The following is a 20,120-nucleotide window of genomic DNA, read 5'->3' as shown; positions in this document are numbered from 1 at the left end:
GGATGTGCCTCCCATACCATGCCACCTTCCTATTCAGTGCCTTGAAGTAAGAAAAGCCTTGGTAAGCTAGAGAAAAAGTAGGTCATTTTAGTAGCTTTGATAGATGACGAACGTTGCGATTATGGAGGATATCAAAAATGGGAAGATAAGCGTCCAAAGGGTCGGTTAATCATTGACAAATAGTAACGTAACATCTCATACACAGAGCATGAAATTATTGCACTAGAACAAGGCCAAGCTACGTGAAGGCTACGAAGCCCATTTGAATTTTTGGGTAAAAAGGAGTAATCGAAAGAAGCTGCTGAAGTTCGTAATTTTTCACAAGGACAGGCCTCAAGGATTTCCTCAAGGAATATTATTTTTTGAGAACTCCTGCAGCTGACCTACGCAGTGAACTCCAGGTGCTTTTTTCGGTTTTCACATTTACTTAACTTTTTATATAAATCAACTGATTGCAGTATCTTCCTCTAGTAGAAATATTCCAAGCCATGTCTATAAAAACTGGACGTCGCCATGTGCTAGTAATTCAACTGTCTTTCAAGCACTTACCTTTCAATCATTTTTACTTGATAATTTCTTAGACCTCACACCCAACATCTTTCACGATAGAAATTTGAAGTCGCTTGTTTCATTGCTCGTTTATCAAGTAGTTCGTTGTTTTCATTTGTGACGAATGTTTAATTACCTTGTTAAAAATGCTCTTCCTATTTAGCGCACTGATATACTTTTCGAAGGTGTTCATTCGCTTGTTAACTTACCCCACAATTTGAATCGTGTTTCCACCTTAACAAAAAATAAAACGCAACATTTTTTTTGTGTAGGAATCTCTGTGTATATGTCATAGTAAATTAGGCTGCTATATTGTGTGTGAATATAACAATCGATTCTTTGGTCCTTTGACACGCTTTAAAAAAGTATTTTTAAACTCTGTTCTTTACTATAAATAAATATTGTTGTCGATTTTAGTCTTTAAAGTATTGAAATTAATTTTTAAAAAAAAAATATGCGTATGAATATTTTATGGGTATGTATGAAAGAACTTCGTCATATTCAGACAATTATATACGACGTATGCATACCCTTGGGGCCACTGTACACCTATTAGCTCCCTCTAAAAATACTTGTTTAATACGTAATCATCTGAATATATAAATATATCCAATGATCTTAAAATGGCTCCAACAATTTTGACTATTTTGGACGAAAGGGGTTGCTTTTACCAGGGAAGTTTCTGGGGAAAAATTGGTTTTTAAAAAATGTTACTTTGGTGCTTACAAACTGAAAATTAACCCTTTTAAAAGCTTATGTTGAACGTGATAGCAGATGATATTTCTGAATTGAAATATTCTTTTTCACAGAAGTAGAAATACGTTGAATTAGGCATTGTGCGTAAATGTTTCACCATTCGCTACTGTTCGTTGGCCTCTCCGCGCGATCAAAGAAGGTATTGCTTTTCTTGTATAGACTGAGCGTTACTATTTTTTTAAGAATATATAAACAAAGCATTAATTCTGAGATGAATAGGTATTAAAAAAATAGTATTCCTGAAAACAACAGTGAAAAGTGAATTGTTCTCCGTAAATCCTTCGTAAGTGACAAGGGATACTGTGACGAAGTGCAAAACATAAAACAGTATCCGGATATATGTCAATCCAATACTCTGCATTAAACACCCTCCGTATCATCACGTTTAAAATTATCAAGAAAGGCCAATACAAATACGTGTTATAGAATTTTCTACTATAAATTAAAGCACACATAATGGTTTGGATATTTTTATCTAAATTAATCAAGTTGGCATCATTAGCGCCATTTGTTTTAACCGAAGTTTTTATATCCATTATAAAAATCAGTCAGATTTTGTCGTATCGAAAAATCGTAATATAAACTTCAAAACGACGATAGAAATTAAGATTGAAGTGCTCTCGTTGTGGCTTTTTTCTCCCTTAATAGTAAATAAATGTATTTCTATTGGCTTTTCAGAAAATAAGTACGTATCCTATAACGGGAATATTAGAGGCATGAGATAGTAACTTACATAAACCTTGAAAAAAATCAGGGGCCAGTGCCAAGTTGTAGCATTATTATAAATATTAGCAGCTATAATGCTTAACAGAAGTATCGGACGTCAACTATAAAATACTTAGTTTCGAAAAATCACTGTACGATTGATTTAACGGCGATAGGGGTAGGGCGCTTTTTATCACCTACAAGAGTTGATTTCACACAATTTTCAGCTACCTTTAATAACTTAGTTTGACTGCCTTGATATGTGCATCCTGTGCCCTGATGTTTAGAGATCCCACTGCGCCAAAATACTAGCTTTTTCGACAATATTTGACAAATATCAAAGGTCTTAGGATAATATCATGTTTCGTTTCAACGGTACGAGCAGAGTGCCTATCTTAGACATAATAGATATAAGACAAAGTGACATAGATTATTTTCAGGGCGCATCTTCGCTCTTCTAGGTTATAGATTCGATTCATATTCATTGATAGCATTGATGAATATCGTCTTCTCGCAAGCATAACGTACGATTTCTGTGTAATCGTTTGGATATCTGAAAGACAAATGCAACGGGCTATTCAACTCTTCTATTTTTTTTTAATCATCCAGTTAGTCTCGTTCTATTCACTATTGCATTCGAACTTACCATTGAAGGTGAACATCATTAATTGCACAAGACAAAATCTACTGTCTAGCATAAACTTAAATGCGTATTTTACCCCATAGCCAATGTTCGTCGTTGACCTCAATTATCCGGAAAAGAAATTCGTATACAGAAATATAACATACTAATTTGAAATATACTTTAATAAGTAAAATAAAAGATGGTTTTCCTTTGTTCCAGCACGATAAAATGAATAGAAGACATGCGGTTTTAACTAGTTTAAACATACTTATGTTTTTATTCATTATCGCTTCAGTCTTAGCCTAAGATTTATATAATATATATGTATATATGTATATATATCTTACCAGATATACACCTTGTACACATTCCATCCATACAATGAAAGCTGTCTTATATAGAGGGGCCTGAATAGCACGAACTACATCACGTTATCTCTCAGTTGTTCCAGTGCAATAAAGAGAAACAAAAAACCGGCCTCGGAACCATTCTCAAATAAGAAATTATATGATCCTTTTCCTACTTAGCCACCTTATTCATCCCAATGTTTTGACAAATATCAAATATACTAACTATTCTTAATAATAGTAATAATAATAATAAAACTACGATGATTAATATTGTCCCTCATAAGCGCGTCCCCTTTATGCCTACCAACTGTGAGTCTATCAGCTCACGAGTACTGGTACTTTTGTGCATCGAGTTTGGTGACAATGTTCTCCAACTGACGTTTCGCCTCGCAATTTGGGAAATTGCCCATATCGTAGTAAGTCGGGGCCAGCTTTATTAGCCACTCTGGTTTTACATCGGTTACAGTGCGAATGTAGTTTTTTGTGGTCAAGACAAATTCGTTATACACGACCCACTCCGGCTTGTGATCTAAACAGGTCGATGGATGTAGCTGAACGACCTGATTATCCTTGATTGTCAGATAGTGGCCATGGCGTTCGAGATGTGCTACCTGCATGAAATAGCCAGATACTAGGGTTTTTCGTATATTGAGATAGTAGTCCTTAGAAGTGAACTCCGTTGATGTACGTTTCAAGTTAAAGCGGTCCATAATTCTGGAAAGCTGCGATCGAACATTATCTGCGCTCTTGAGAGAGCGATAGTTAATGAAATTTTCGTAACACCACGATGGGTCGTCGTGCGCTTGTTTGAACGCATGGTACACGTTCAGCATGGTCAGGTGATCACCGTCAATGTGGGCGAAACGCATCTTCGCTTCATCGGCGGCTTTCTTTGCTTCATTCGGCCTTACGAAGCATTGAGGGACTGAAAGCATGGCCGTGATTGACAGTGTCTCGTTGGAGCAGTTGAACTGACACGATGATATGAGCATCTTTGCTAACTGCGGGTCAAGCGGAAACTCAGCCATGATCCCTCCAAGCTCAGTCAACTCGCCTGAGTCGTCGAGTGCCTCGAGGTAATTGAGCATCTCAAGAGCGCGCATCAACGTTTCTGGAGCAGGTGGATCCATGAAGTCAAAGTGGACGAGATCCTCAATGCCTAACTTTTTCAGCTGTAGTACGACGGTGCCCAGATTGCTTCTTAGAATCTCGGCATAGGTATTCTCTTGCATTTCGGTCTTGAAAGCCCTTTCGGTGTACAATCGGAAACATTTACCCGGCTTTGTTCTGCCCGCACGACCCGCTCGCTGCTGCGCACTTGCTTTGCTAATTGGTGATACTAGCAACGATTCAACCCGAATGCGTGGATTGTAGACTTTCTGTTTTGCAAAGCCTGGATCAATTACGAAAACGACACCGTCGATAGTGAGCGATGTTTCGGCTATATTCGTCGATACTACACATTTCCGCCCGATTGCTCCATTTGGCTTATTTGGGGGCGCCGGCTCGAATATTCGTTGTTGCATATTCGGCGGTAGCGTCGAGTATAATGGAATACATTTCAGCTCTCCAACATCATTACCTAGGTTGTCGACCTCGCGTTTAATTCTTTTACAAGCCTCTTCGATTTCTTCCTGTCCCGTAAGAAAAAGTAGAATGTCACCTTCGGTTTCTTCGCACATGTGAATTTGTACGACAGTCCTAATCGCCGCCTCAAGATAATCCCGTTCCGGTTCAGGCGTATAGAAGATTTCAACAGGATGTGTTCTTCCAGGCACGGACAAAAGTGGCGCGTTATCAAAATACGTCTGGAATTTGCCGGCGTCAAGTGTTGCTGACATCACGATAATTTTGAGATCTGGTCTTCGTAACACGACCTGCTTGAGAACTCCCATTAGGATATCGGTAGCCAAAGTTCGCTCGTGAGCTTCGTCTAACATAATGCAACCATAGGCTTCTAACATAGGATCAGACATTGCTTCCCGAAGTAGCATACCGTCTGTCATATACTTCAACAGTGTCTTGGGTCCCGAACAGTCTTCAAATCTGATAGAATAGCCTACCTCTTGGCCTAATGTGACATCCATTTCTTCGGCAACTCGGGTGGCAACCGACATCGCGGCTACTCGCCTAGGTTGTGTACACGCCACTCCTCTGCGAGACTGTGACAGGGGTTTACCCGACATGGCCCGGGGTTTCATAATTTGAACGCACCATTGTGGTATTTGAGTTGTCTTACCGGATCCCGTCTCACCAACGAGAACAATGATTTGATGTTTCTGCACAAGTTCTTCAAACTGTTGACGGTACTCATTCACTGGCAGTGCGAGTCGCTTAGGGACGATCTCGTAATAACGTTTTGAGTATGGTATGTTGTTTAACCAGTTAAGACCATGCAAAACCTGTTTGTCTCCACTGCCTGACGGTGTATTTGAGGCATTAGCGCTGCCAGTGCCACTTTTAGTTTTCTTAGATCCTGAAGCCATATCTCCAAGATCAACCCGATGCCGCTTGGACATTGTGTTTTTATTTTCAAATATCTGAGCTTGCTCCGTCCCACTGGGATAGGCCCACTGAACTGGACCGGCTGCCGCTGAAAGATGACCAGGCCCTATTTAATGGGGTTGTTCCAAACGAGTACACCACATAAAATACTAGTTTTATGAATTGTTAGACTAATATAATAGAAAAAAATCAGAAATAGCTCACTTCATGCAAACACCAACACTTGTAGAGATAAATATCAAAATGAATAATTTACTTCGGCTCGAACAACGCTGCAACGCGGAGCTCGCGAAGCGCGCACTAAATGGCGCACTTTCTCCAAAACAAAGCATCAAGGCGACAAACGCTATAATGCCAGTACACTCTCCATATATGCTTTTGTGTACATTTCATATTCAATTACGAAATATATCAAGCAGATTACACAGGTGGACTTTTTTTTTACTATTTTACACATTTGCACTTACTTGGAAACAATACCGCTCAAGGGCTCAGATGCTCATCGTTCGGCGTATCTAGTTCACCCTTGGCTGCCAGATCAGTTATACATAAATGTGTAGGGCTAAACTCACACATAACCCGTTTGATGGTAAAACATCGTCAATTGTCGTAACAAGCTTATAACGAACTTATAACTAATATAGATTTATTAACGAGATTGGTTATACTCTACGGCGCTATCCTCTCATCACTGATATGGCGTCTACATAGGTAGCCACCATTTTAACATTTATATATACATGCATAGATATGTGGTATGCTATATTTTTTTAACACGTTTTAAGTATTAGATGTAAATTACCTACCAGTCAGAACAAGCAGGAAATATTATTAAACATTCCAGTACATTTTTTCAGTTACTAAACGCAATTTTCCTATGCTATTAACATATGTGAAGGAAAACAAAAACAATAGACACACAACCATGAGGTTTTTAAAAACAAGTTATATATGCTGAGTTGAAATGGATTTTTTCCGAGAGCATAAACAGTTAATTAACATATATTGGCTTTTTAAAGCCGTTTACCATTTGAAAATGCACACAATTACAATTCAGTTAGTAAACCCTTTTTTAGTGACGCAATCCTATTGTAATCACTATCGCAGTTTTAATTATGTCATAACTTTCAGAGCATTATATCGGCACAACTAAATTTGACTTGCACTGAAAAGTCATTATCATGAAAAGACATCACGTCATTATCTCCACTGACGATTTTGTAAGATACTTTTTGCAGTCTGAGAGAGAACATATGATATGCCTGACATGTATGTACGTACTCCTATTGAACGTTTTTCTCAGAAGCCTTCTCAAAGAACTTCGTGGAATAAATTGTTGCTTTGACTATTAGAATATATTTTTTTATATTTCTGAATAAAATAATCTAAACCTATTTTATTACAAATAACTCAAAACTCACGTACAATGAAACATTTTTTCTCATATCCAGATTCAGTTTTCTTTCATGACAGGTTAAAAATGCTTCCAATGTTTACAAATATATGTTAAATATTTCGAATCGATTTGGATAAGGTTATATTATTATTATCATTATTAGTAGTCTATTGATCATAATAGATGTCACAGTCAGATTTAATTTTTGCCCGAATGTCAGTAATCTTTCCAGTAAGACTCATGATATGTTATTATACATATCCCAATGTGAATGACATGGATATCTACCTACCGATGCATCGGTAGATATTGCTGTACATATTGCATAGTATAGTATTTATTAGGGCATGACATTGGTAAAAAGAGAATATAACCCCTTTCTTTTAATATTCTCTTAATATTGTATACACACAATGCAATACGGAAATACCTGGTGAAGTCAAAACCACTCTTTATTTCAATATGGATATGTTTATGTTGAAGGTTGCTAGATTTTTTGAAGATTACATATAGAAACGTGGTTGCCTTTTTAATAGTAGTTACCAAAGAATAGTTGGTACTTACATACTGTCTTACAGTTCATGCTATTTCTTTTAACGCAAAATCTCTTCAGGATAATTATAAACAAAATGACCAAGACAGGTGTTATTCTTACCTCTCGACAGCAATTACTAGAATCTTTACGCTGCATGGACTGGTGCTGTTTAGTCCCACTATGCGGGAGGAAACGGTACATTTACGAAATGCCAATATATCACTTGAAAATAAAAGAAAAGTATCGGTTTTTTGATAAGCTAACCACGCTATTGAGGTATATCGATTATGTCAATACAGTTCGATCTGGATAGAACTTCGAAGAATTGTAGTACACGATGCAATTTGTACGTGCAGATACGCAAGGAAGTCAGCAACTTTCGTCTGAGTCACCAGTAGACTCAAGCATAAGCAACCGTTGTGATTGTAAGATTGTTCGCTGACAAACGTATGACAAATGCATAAAATACGAACACGAATCCAAAATGCACACAATGACCAAACAACGGCCACGAAATGAACAGCAACCAAAGAGCGAAATTTCTGTATCTTTGAGATAGTCGGCTGTTCCACTTCTGTTTCTTCCTATTATTTTTGCAAGTCCCCAACTGAGAGTCGACGACGTAAATTCTGCTCGAAGGAGCCCGTGAATACATGGCGGATGAGCCATGCAAGCGTCGCGTTAACTGTACGCTACTTTAACGACAACTGCCTTTTATGTAACGTGCGCTGTCTCTCCTCTAAGCCGAATTTTTAGCATTTAAATCTGTAGTAGCCAATATATTTCCGTTCACAAGCATAACGGTGGTCAAAGATAAGCATCTATTATAAATGCATCTATGCGCATATTGGTAACGCTGTTGAGCGGCAAATAGTTGCTCTGGTCTCCCAATATCTAGCAGATTTTACGAGAGCGTGAAATTAGTAAACAAATGGTCGTGCCATGTCGGAAAATAGGTTGACAAGTCATGGCTAAGGAATTAAATAAACGACACTGTCACGCCCTTTGCTTGGGACTCCAACCATTGATACATGACTATTAATTTATAGCAGGACCGGACCTTCTTGGACCCCTTACAGTATGTATGAGAAATACTGGGCATATTGCACATGGCCAGTTTTAGATATTATACAGCCTAATTTCTTAGTTCCTTTAAAAACCAAAATCGCCAGAATTCCCTTCAAAGCGCTGTCACATTAGATTTTAACGTAATGCTTATGAAAATGTTCTCGGTAGATGAAATGATCAGTAACAGATATATAGATCTAGAAAAAGGTAGCAGGGTTATTTGTATATCATATTGCACTTATTTGCATAGCAAGCGATATTAGTACATATCATTTTAAGTAGCAGCCTTTGCATACACGCAAAAAGTTAAATTTTTTTTTTACGCTAATACACATAATAGTAATAAAATCTCTGAATAAAATGTACAATTATTAAAAAAGTGAAGAGATTTATAAAAAAATATCTCAGAAATTTGTCAACCAGTGTTAGATTTATACAAGTGCCAGGTTTCAGGATTATTCTTCCTTTATAAGTAGCATGTATGATTCTAAATAGCTTTTTGAGACGAGATCTATCTAGATGCACTAATTATATCAACTTTATCGAGTTTTACACGTCCGTTATCGCCGTCACTCATTCCAACATACAGCATGAAACGAAGTGTGACTACGTCTGAATTCGAACCTAGACTACAACATGTCCCTACAATTAGCAAGCAAAAATGTTACCCACTTCATTATCACGACAACAAGTCTAATACTCTGGGACACCATAAAACCGTATTTACGATTTCCATATAGGATGGACTAAAAAATGTTCAGTGCAGTCGAATAGTATACCAATTTATAATTTTCGCCTATATTGAACTATTTTTGGTAAAGTTTTTAAGGCAAAAGGATGGTCAGTTTTGGCAGCATCCGTTACTTCAGTCGTGACTACACACCAGCATCCGGACATAATCGTTTCTTAGCCCTTGTAATCGAAGACAGTAAGCAGAATATGGCACTGCTTTTGTAATTTTGTTTTGTGCAATTCGACCGAACCCGACTAAATATGAACTTTTGAAAAATAGTTAATTATAAAAGTGTAGCAAAATGTTATAGTGACTATTCATTTGAACTTCATTACGAACAGCATTATGATTTGTCGAATAAATTTTCCAATTCACTTGACAAGTCATAGTGCTACTTCGCACTTCAACAGTGAAAGATAATTACAGCTTGGTTCCATTAATTGAGAACTTGAGAACGATATAATGGTTTGCTCTATACGACTTCTTGCGGCTCATATTAATCACCGCTAGCGTTAAAAATTATTAGGGGTACATTTTGGACATTTCTTCCTGTGGCTTCACAATGTCCTTCTACGTCTCAGTTTTGTCAGGATCGAAGATATTGACCAGCTTTTCTGTAAAAAGTACCGTTTCCCTCAGCAAATGTACTATCCGATTACGTGCACTAACACGGAGCTTTAACACGCGTCTTAAGTATGGGGTAAGCACCGGCATTAATATGCCGGTTAGTTATTTGCCATTATTAAGAAGTTCTCAAAACGTTTAAGTGCGTAGCACAAACGATTCTAGAGCACCAAAGTTTGACTTATTAACGATATTATTAGTGATAGATCACGCTCTAAGCAGTCAGCCCCTCTTCCTGGAGTCAGCCCCAGATGGCCTTCGATGTAGCCAGTTATGACTAGTGCTTGCATAATTATCATGTTATTTGTTATATTAAATGAAAAAAAGTGTATATACATACTGGGTACACCGAAAATTTCGGGACAATTTGAAATGTATGCATCTGTTACATATGTGATGCACGATTAAATCTGCTTTCTATTATAAATGTGAATTTAAGACTCTCTAACTTGTTCAAGACTTTTCTTCTTTCCAGTACATATCTGTTGTTATTGGTGAAAATGTTGCCTAGATAATTAGTAAGATAGTCGCAACTGCTGTAACTGTTGTGCAAACTAACACGTTCCCCGTAAGCTACAGTGGTGAGAAAATACAATAAATATGTCCAAAACAATTCGAGTGTACTGCGTATCGTAATTATCAGGTCATTACTGTAAAGATGGTTGTTTATATTGTTTTAACAAAAATAATGACTCGACGATATACCTTTACCACATAAGCCCTTATAGAAGTAGTTTAGTCGTCTTATGGCAATCAACGTAGGTTGAACCAGGTACCAATATGTAGCCTATATTTCTCAAAAGGTGAACCAATCTAATCGGGAGTCAAGTAAACTTTCTCAGATAACCCGTTATTGTGTTCCACTTATTGTTAACCAGACATTACCCTGAAATAACAAGAAGAAATATTTTTCAGTGGTTAGCCAAAAATCTCAAAAATGTTTCATTATCAGGAAATGTCAAACGTTTGTTACTTCTATAAGAGTTATGCCACACCAAAATGTAAAAAATATAATTGCGTCCCATATAACTTATGACGACAGAAAAGAGTATTACGAAGTATGAAGTATACCCTATGAAATGTATGCATATAAAAAAGTTGAATAAAATGGAATTTTAAAAATGCCGTCAAAAACGGAAAGCAGCACTAAAAATTACCACCAACCTATTTATATATCACATTTTTAAACCATGGTTAGTTTTCCTTGCTACGTTAATTGTAGCAGAACTTGGAATGAATCAAATATCAATCGTTTATACGCACCAGATTTTTTGTTTACATTCCTGCCACATTTCATAAAGTGAATAGTCATAAAGTGAAGTCTTCACCCATTTTGAGGAGAAGCGTTTGTAAGCATAAACCCCATTCTATGGCGTTTCTCCTCAAAGTAAGCCATTTTAGCAAGAACAATTGTTTTTACCCGTAAATCTGTTTTATTGGTATGTTGATATAAGACACCAAAATAATGAAACTCTCCTTAGACTCTTTTGAAATTCCTTATAGAATATGTCTTGTTATTTTGTCTTCATCTATAAAAAATTATCCCCTTTACAAAGACGGATATGACATTTTTTAAATTGTCGTTAGCAAGGTTTACCGCGATTCGATAGGTTTCGATTCAGAAAAGCCACTCACGGACTTGCAGATTCTTAGTCAGAGAGCAAATTGAAAAAACAAACTTTAGCACTGAGTTGATATTCGTTCATCATATATTTTGAAATATGTAACGGCTTACTTTGCTAAAAGAAAAAGTTAACTACTACTTATGTAAATATATTATGAATTGTTTATTACTCCTTTTATTTCTATATACCGTGCTTTTTGACTGTCTTGAAAATGTACTAACCATCCCAGATGTTTAGTCTGGAAAGATGCTTAATATAGTCAAAATGCACCATGTTATGTAATTATTTCTCACTAGTTAATCGCACAGGCTATCGCAGATTTAAGAGTAATTTTTCTTGTTTTCCTAATGAAGTAAAACGTATTTACGTTAAAAATTAAAAACATATTTTTTATCCGAGGGCATAAATCATCGGACCTAACTCAATAGGGACGATACTGAATCCTTAACATAAAAAAAGAAAGTCCGATTAATGGTGTATAAAAGACAAACGTCGGTGTGACAAATAATAACCACATTAATTTTGCAAGTAATCGAGTTCCGACATAATGCAATTATAAAATGAATGCGCTAAAGTCGAGACTAAAATCATTTTTAATTTATCAATTTTGATCCCCACAGAACTCTGTAAGAAATTTGTTTCCCACATCAAATGAGCTAAAAGAATATCCAGGTCAAAGGCGGCTTTTAGTGGACTTGCCACCAAATGACCAATCCGTCAAGTACAGGGCGGTGCGTGATACAAAGGAATATTTGATACGTCGTGTGCACCATATACGTCCAGTGCAAGCTTATCGGAGAATTTGCGTCCAAATCATCTCGTAATTCGAAGCCCGACTGGCCACTTGAAAAAAAACTGACCGACTGGACCTTATAGGATTCTAAAAGTAAATTGTCTATAAATATTTGCAACTTAGGGTAATTAGAAGCAGCATAAGTCATTAATTATAGCACAAACAAAGTACGCAAAACAAGACGCTTTTTAGGTTATTAAATAATGAGTTAAACCTCAAACGTTTATCGATACGTTGTTCAAAAATAATTGAATTGATTTAAATGTTTGCGCTACTGGATAATCCACGTTCCATAAAAAAAAACACGATTTCAGCTACACAATACTTCACAGGTGTTTTTCATAAAACCCAGCGCACGCTCGTCAGTCCATTTGAGAAAAATCACAGAGCGCGTTAAAGGCTGTCCTGACGATCACACTCGAAAGGCATTCTGGAGACTGGAAAAACGATGGTACAAGTGTCTCGTTGTCGGTGGAAATTGCTTAGAATTAGGACGATTCAACACTGATTTATGAACCCCGATTAAAATGACTCATTATTTTTTTAACACAAAATTATAGCGAGAACAATATATTTTTCATACATTTTAGGAGTTGCATACTATCCACACAGTACTTACATGCGAACATGGCGTAAACCGACAATTATAGATCTCACAAAACTAAATACACGACACTATATGGACTAGAGTATGAACTGAACGCTCAGCAGATAAATTAGCTACCAGAGTCATCGGCCGAATCATCGTCTATTGGAACTGTAATCACCAGGGTATACGAAAGACCGAAAACCGAGACAGACATTGAGGCGGAACGATGTCATGATGAGTTGAATCGGTGCCAGCTCAACACAGGAGCGTCAATGCTCCAAACTAGAAATACCAAAAATTACAGACTATAATAAAGCATTTGGATTAAAGATGGTTATTTTTTTATTGAAGAAAAACTCATCGCAGCTATGAAGCAATGAAAGAGGTATTTCTCGATGAACCCTAAGAAGAATACCCTTTACCACTTGGGCACGGAATAAGTGGTTGCAAGAAATTAACCTTTTACTGAGGTTTACTGAGTTCTCTATACGAAAAACTATCGTTTTCAACTTTTGTCTGTCACATAAAGTCTTACTTGTACTTCACTATTATGTTTCATAATTAAATATAATAAATGTACTTCTATTAAATACTAATAACAAATCCTGATGAATAGTGCTTAAGTCGATACGTAAGGCTCATCCTTTTCTCATCCATGTTATCCAAAAAAAGAGCAGTTTGCCGTCCTTCAACTAAGGTACCCTCTGATTTAGTTTACTAGTAAATAACATGAAAGTATGGTGTTTCTCATCAAAATGAAACTTGAGAAAAGTATTCTATAAGATAATACGATCATGTAAGCCAAATCAAAACTAAGTACGTTTTACCTACACCACACAAGATTTACATAGGCCTCATCTTGACGACTTCCCTGTCTAATAATATCGTCCTCTTTGAAATGTGACGTCACAACAGTGATCAGATTCATCCGTCGACACGGTCATCTTGTTTACATTCACACATTCTGTTCACACTCTTTGCTTAGGTTCCAGCTTATGGGTTTTATGATAACATATAAAATACTGACTACTGTGCTTTTATCACGTTGCACCACCTTCTAAAATGCAATACGAAGTAAAAAATCTTGACAAGCATCCAGCATGAAGTGAAAAGAAACAACTACCTGAATAAAACTCTACAGAAAACTCCATTCAATTCAGCTGCTGTGAAAATTGCTCTGCACGACTGTCGAGCAAATGGACAACGTCCAATAATCGTTACTTGGTAGAGCTAGCCTTAACCGACCCATCCGGTTTTGATAAACACTTTCACCCAACATTAAACTTCAGATTAAGCTTCAATTTCAAAGAAAGTGATGACTTACCGCGCGTCGAATTCGGCGCACCTCTAACAATCATAAACAACTCCACAGAGTACCTCAATACCTGCTGATCTCCCACGCACGGTACTCATTAAAAATAGAGCTTCTCTATTCGTTATAAGCACCAAGTCAGAATTTTGTTCGATCTTACCGCATACGCACAACAACAACAAGAAAAAACACAAGAGACAGATACCCCACTACAAACTGACACCCACAGCTCTGCTGTTCTTTTCTATCTACCGCAGCCAGTAGCAGCAACGGCGGCGGTGGCGGTGGTGGCGGCGGCCATGCCAACGATACGAAACGGGCGGCAGCGCAGCCAGCTGATGTTTACGGGTAGCGACGCCTAGCGGCTAACGGATGAACCGCTCTGTGTTGACTAATATTCAAATTGCTCAGCATGACGGCCCGAATTCCGGGCAAGCAGTTTTCCTGAATTGAGTTCTTAGATGATCTGTTAACATCCCCAAAGGTTGTGATTTGTTAAACAAAATGTGAATGCTATACGCATGCAAATGCTTCCATTGTATGCGAAAGGAGCTGGCTAATTTAATCGTTGCTACTATTATTGGCTTTTGCACAGTATCAAACACTGCCTTTCCCCACGCGCCTTTTCCCTTTCTTACAGGTTAGTTTAGGCAGGACTTTTTCATATCATGTTTGAACATGCACTACTTCGAAATTTTCGAATACTTGTGCCTTTCATGGATATGACCCGTCGCTCACAATGTACACAATTATACAAAAAAGAATATTTATTGTTTTTCGTTCGCCAAAATAAGATGAAGTCTAAATGTTCATAGTGTAAACTAAGTCTGGGATGGAAGTAGAAGTTGAACTCAGTCAGAACGAAAAGTAGTTTCACCCTTTGCGCAGCATCATCGAAAATATGTTCAAATTTTACCTTTTTGTCTTCATTTTCTTTCAAAAAAAGTCGCTTACGCGCTACGGGAGAAGAACAGTAGCTCACGTATGAATTCGGTAATTATTTAATCTATCACGAAACCCACTGCAGTTTTGACATATACAATGTCGATTACAAATATCAATGTGATATGAACCTAAAAAATAGTGACAGATTGTTTATATTTTTGGTTTCATAGGTTTCTTTTACCTCTTGTGATTTGCCTTGCTCATTTCAGATAATTTTGTCACTTGACTACCAAGGACGTAACCTTGCGAAAAAATTCTAAACAGATACTACTTTTATCGAGAGCTACAGAGCAATAATGCAAAGTTTTATTGCTGAATTTTGAAGGTAATAGTAACGGCAAAAGGTAAAAAAATGACTGAAGTAAATACCGAGAACATTGACAACAATCAGGAGCTACGAGCTGAAGTGGAATTAGTTTCGTTGGGAAGCAAAAATGATGCCCGAGACTGGAAAACATTGAGTTTTGTGAAAAGAATCCAGAATCTACCATCACCATTAGAAAGATACTTCTGTCCAAGGTAAAAATTGAAATTGTGCCTGCAAAGATAACCAGAATTCAGATTGTTTTATTTCAGCAATACATTCCATCTACTACACATTTGATTCAAAAGAGACATTGGCTCCGTATACAGCTTGTATGAATAAAATAGGTTATTATTTATTTAGTATTCAGTAAACTTCGCATTTAATCTTCTGTGCCTTCAATCCGTATATTATTATATTTATTACGCTAGCTAACCTTCTATATGGCCCCAATTGTATTAATCCTAAATTCATTTGTATGGACTAACTTCAGAAATCGCTTTACTTTTTTTCGTTTTATTGTATTTGTCTGTACGTAGTTCTTCCTTTTACTGTATTGTAAGACTGTATGTGATCATTACATTAAGATATCCCTGCGTCTACATTCGCAGATTCTATCTCGATCCAGATTGCGATCAAATGTCGGATATGCTGATTCTACTTCACTCCAATCGAGTTGGAGTTGTTTGTTTGGCTCCGTCGCACCCGATTGTAAGAAAGAATGTTTGCGTCGAAAAGGTTGATTTTCAGATTAATCAATCGTTAAACAGACTTGATAATAAGGTTTGTATTTTTGACTACATCACCGTCTAAATTGTAAAAATCAGAAATAGTAAACTGCATCCAAAAAAGGTCCTGCGTTATTTGCACATATATCCTACACAAGACAGTCAGTCTGTGACCGAACATCTTCATACAGCATGTACATGTATCGGTTACTTTCGATTATGTATTATTACCTACACGCGTAACATTATTTACAGGTGACCGGCAAGCACAAGAAAGGTGGGCAGCGCGTCAAAAAGGAAAGTCTCTTGTGTACTATTTACGCTGGACTTAAAGCGTTCAAAATTCAAGCCTGCATTCCGGGTGAGCTTCATGCTATTAGCTGATTACACAGTTGTTTTATTATGATACTTTTGAATTTGGCCTGCACTAGTGAGCTGACGCATTCGTACGTTTCAGGGCTAGGTTATTCTTAATATATTTAGTTTTATGTTTACGTTGGAAAATAGAGGTGACCAGATTATTGCTAGCATCACATTACGTCTAATATTTTACAACTTACATTATAAAATAATAACCAAAATAATAGTAACATTCCGGACCATGATGGTGTTACTCTGATTAATCAGTGTCTTTACAATCGTTCATTGGCGGTACATTCGTATCCGCTATTTAGCCAATGTCAATCTGTTTAAGTGCTAGTACGATAGCTCCTGAATTCTTTTCAATTCCGGAAGTCGAGTTGCCCTGCGACACATACCTTGATTTTTCTGCTTAGGGTGAGGTTCTCTATTTTAGCTGTTGAGACCATTATAAAATAAGTTTAGATATATCGACTGAAGCTATAATTGTGTAAGAACAAGTTTCCATGTTTGGCCTTTTCAGGAGCTTTAGTCGAGGTAAATTCTCGCTTGGTGAATGAGCCCGGGTTGCTCACGAGCGACCCATTTCAAAGTGGTTTTATCGCCATAATTCTTCCACCGTTTCATTTAGAATCCGAACTGCGTACAAATGCCTACACACGTCCGGAAAAGTATATTGATATTCGGAAAAGCTTTATTCACCCAGAATTCCGTATCTGTTGTAATGATTAATATTTAATAATGATTGTTCTATAATAAGTGTACATAATCTACTGCAAATGATGTTTCTAAGAATAAAATATCATTCAAAAATGCTGCGCAGCTTTTGTTAGACCTATTTTCAATCACCTATAGAAGGGCTATATTATTTTGTTTACTGGGTGCATTGTGTTTTTATGGTTCTTGTTTCATAATTAGAGAAAAAAGTTTTACCTTGAAAAATAGCTCAGTATTGCTCGAAAATGCTATAGAGGAAACATTAATTAGTTAACTGCTTTTGGGTTGTGCCCATAAGTTTTCCCATCATTTCCTCTAGCGAAAACTCTGTCTTAGTGTTCGACGATATATCAGAACGTTTTTTAAATTAGTAGTGGCAGCCATAAGCATTGGGCAAACGCGTTGAAAGTTAGATGTCATTATCTATGGGTTGTTTGAAAGGATCTAACAGGAACTTGGAATTCAACATTGTGTCCCAAAAATGACTACAGTGTATTTGAATACCTCACTGGTCGCTTTTTTTCGAGACGTACCAGATGCACAATTGACAGTCCTGGGATTTTGCCTGGTGTTTGTGGGTGCAAGGCGAAATGTCTCCCAACTTCGAATTTGTGTGAGTTCATATATCTGGGACAGATCGCGAATGTCTCATCCATTCGACTTTTTCTATTTCTATAGTGGTTTTCTACCTTCGATAAGGTATGAGAGCACTTCTCACACATTCTTTTCGTTATGATGTTACACCGGCCGTTGTCCTATCTCGGTTAGGTCTTCAGGATTAGTACTCAGGGGTGGAGTGGTCATACGAATCGATACGGTCATATTAAGATCTAAATAGTAGGGCTACTTTCAAGACATAGCGTTTAAGTTATGCAGGATCGTCGGACAGTTCCATTTCTTTTTTACGCTTTTACTACAATGGCACAAGGTATCAGTGGCTTTCTTACTGGAGCGCATTAGATTTAAGTTATTGTACAACTTACAGAGTCACAGTTGCATGACGAACTTCATGACTGTAAAGTATCCTTTGGCGATTAAGAATTCTTGACAAATTCTAAATTTCATTGACTGTATAGCTTGATATCCTTGGAAGAGTTCAGGCGAATTTGTAATTTAGAAGGCATAGGTACTCTTCGGATGAGTAAACAATCTGTATCTCGCACTACTGAAAAATCCGAAAGTTTTAAGCATGTCTTTGCCAAAGTCTTTACTTTTGCCCACACTAACTTGGGCTGTGATTGCAATGATATAGTATCTCATTGTTCATCAGTCAACACAACGACTAAGTCTATTATTTACAAAATAATATCACTTTCGTTTTCTCACACCATTCCTGTTGGCATTGCTCGAATCATTCATAGAAAACTCGCTTTCGCTTTGGCTGAACGTCTCCACATTATTCTTTGTGACAAGTCTGACTAAGGCGTTGTAACCTGCAGCTTTCGCCTCTCATTTGTCACGCCTGTGCACACAAGGACGCCAAGTTTAACACTGTACTGAACTGTGGCCCAAGAGCGTGCATTACTGTTTAAAAGCTTGTGGCTAATTATGTCTTCAGTTATCTATTACATATTAAAATGTTAATAATGAAAAAGATCGCTTGACTAAGAACAACATCTTTTCGCTCGTATATATTTCGATTTGCCTAAGGCGTGTGATGGAGTTTCTAACCCAATGTTAATCGCAAAATCATAAAATTTATAACAGAACCACTGCCCGTCTGCATAACTATAAAGCTACCAGACAATCGAGGTGTAAGGTAAACGGAAAGCGGGGTTCAACAAGAGAGAATTTGTCAAGGCTTCCTTATATTCTGCGGTTCCATGCCAGACCTTGATAATATGCTCCTAGCAATAGAGGCATTATTCATAAACTATATACCATTATTTGAACAATATGGTAATTAATGAAAGATATAAACTTATTGAAAACGAATTTTCGAAAAGTCTGATCATTCGGAGTGGCACGAATACATTGATAATTTAGGTACTGAAGCGTGCAAATGTTTCTGTGGTGATTGTGATATTTATAATGTGAACCAGACGTTAGTCTCTGTAGAATTTGGGGACTTTTCAGCCTTCTCCTAGACTATAGCACTTCTATCACTAAAGTTATGAGGACGGTAGACACGACGTGTAAAACCCTTGTTTTTTTTTAATCAAAAAAAGCTAATTTCTATGCTACACATTGTAATAATCTTATAATTTTTACATATATGTTTCTACAAAGTCTGTTGTGCTCAAGTACAGGTCCACCTTCATGTCGCTAATATAACCACTAAAACACTTTGCGTCAGATGGGTTATACGAGTACTGTTCCGTTTATGAGATTAATTTAAGAGATTTTCCAGGTGGCCTAAAAATTATACCAAGAGATAACGAGTGACATGGCATCTACCGCAACTACCTCGCTCATTTGAACACCCACACGAATCCTCAGTCTTGCGTAAAAATGGTTTCCACAAAATCCATACGATTTCATATCTGTTTAGCCGTATTATATTCGTCCCATTCCACTCGTTGTTCCTCATCGCGACAAAAAAAATAAATCCCCATCGATCTCCGAAAATTTTCGCTCCCAGTTCCTAAGATTGATCCTAACGATCAAAATCTCAAAATTTCCATTGCTGAGAATTCAAAGCAGCGACAGGTCCCCCGACAGCGGTGGTAGTCGATTAGGAGATACACCAAAGGATTCCGAATCGTTATATTTAGTCCCATTGCGCCATTGATTTGACGTAATTTAATTATTCGAGGTTGTCCGTTGCAGAATCCTTCGCAATGACGCGTATCCCATACGTCACAGTCAGATCTACTTAGAGATCGAATAAGCTAAGGGCGGTTGCGAGGAACCAATGATAAGGTAATTTGATTGCAGCAGTTATCTTCCCAGATCTTTTGA

At 37.2% G+C, this 20,120-nt stretch overlaps 3 protein-coding genes across 6 annotated transcripts in view; 1 reads left to right on the top strand and 2 right to left on the bottom strand.

Moving 5' to 3' along the window:
• Window positions 1–14,428, bottom strand: part of Tbce (Tubulin-binding cofactor E) — a 28,425-nt gene extending 13,997 nt beyond the window's left edge. The window contains exon 1 of the mRNA XM_022840533.2: window positions 14,178–14,428. The gene's annotated coding sequence lies outside the window, so the exon portion shown is untranslated. The remainder of the gene's footprint in view (window positions 1–14,177) is intronic.
• Window positions 2,941–5,786, bottom strand: Dhx15 (DEAH-box helicase 15). The gene is made up of 2 exons (XM_022840532.2): window positions 5,695–5,786; window positions 2,941–5,578 (listed from the first exon to the last, which is right to left on the bottom strand). The coding sequence occupies exon 2, from the start codon at window positions 5,502–5,504 to the stop codon at window positions 3,309–3,311; it is 2,196 nt and encodes a 731-aa protein (XP_022696267.1). The 5' UTR covers window positions 5,505–5,578; window positions 5,695–5,786; the 3' UTR covers window positions 2,941–3,308.
• A 139-nt stretch (window positions 14,429–14,567) lies between the features above and the next one.
• Window positions 14,568–17,324, top strand: LOC111264542 (protein Abitram). Of its 4 annotated transcripts, none has more exons than XM_022840538.2 (5): window positions 14,568–14,805; window positions 15,436–15,629; window positions 16,026–16,197; window positions 16,398–16,503; window positions 17,026–17,324. In XM_022840538.2, exons 2-5 carry the CDS (start codon window positions 15,463–15,465, stop codon window positions 17,232–17,234), a joined length of 654 nt encoding a protein of 217 aa, XP_022696273.1. In that variant the 5' UTR covers window positions 14,568–14,805; window positions 15,436–15,462; the 3' UTR covers window positions 17,235–17,324. The 4 variants fall into 4 exon arrangements, with proteins under 4 accessions (XP_022696273.1, XP_022696271.1, XP_022696269.1 ...); XM_022840536.2 differs by having other exon boundaries at window positions 15,320–15,629; XM_022840534.2 differs by lacking the exon at window positions 14,568–14,805 and adding an exon at window positions 14,855–15,158.
• Window positions 17,325–20,120: the final 2,796 nt, after the last annotated feature.

The sequence above is a fragment of the Varroa jacobsoni genome, unplaced genomic scaffold (genome assembly GCF_002532875.2).
Source record: "Varroa jacobsoni isolate VJ856 unplaced genomic scaffold, vjacob_1.0 scaffold_871, whole genome shotgun sequence".
NCBI lineage: Eukaryota > Metazoa > Arthropoda > Arachnida > Mesostigmata > Varroidae > Varroa > Varroa jacobsoni.
The sequence above is the reverse complement of the archived record's forward strand: the minus strand, read 5'-3'. Positions and strand labels throughout refer to the sequence as shown.

Coding starts and splice junctions, on each gene's coding strand:
- LOC111264542 (XM_022840534.2), top strand. Junction 16,198..16,397: donor TAAACAGACTTGATAATAAG/GTTTGTATTTTT, acceptor CATTATTTACAG/GTGACCGGCAAGCACAAGAA. Junction 16,504..17,025: donor AATTCAAGCCTGCATTCCGG/GTGAGCTTCATG, acceptor TGGCCTTTTCAG/GAGCTTTAGTCGAGGTAAAT.
- Dhx15 (XM_022840532.2), bottom strand. CDS start 5,504: ATGTCCAAGCGGCATCGGGTTGATCTTGGAGATATGGCTTCAGGATCT.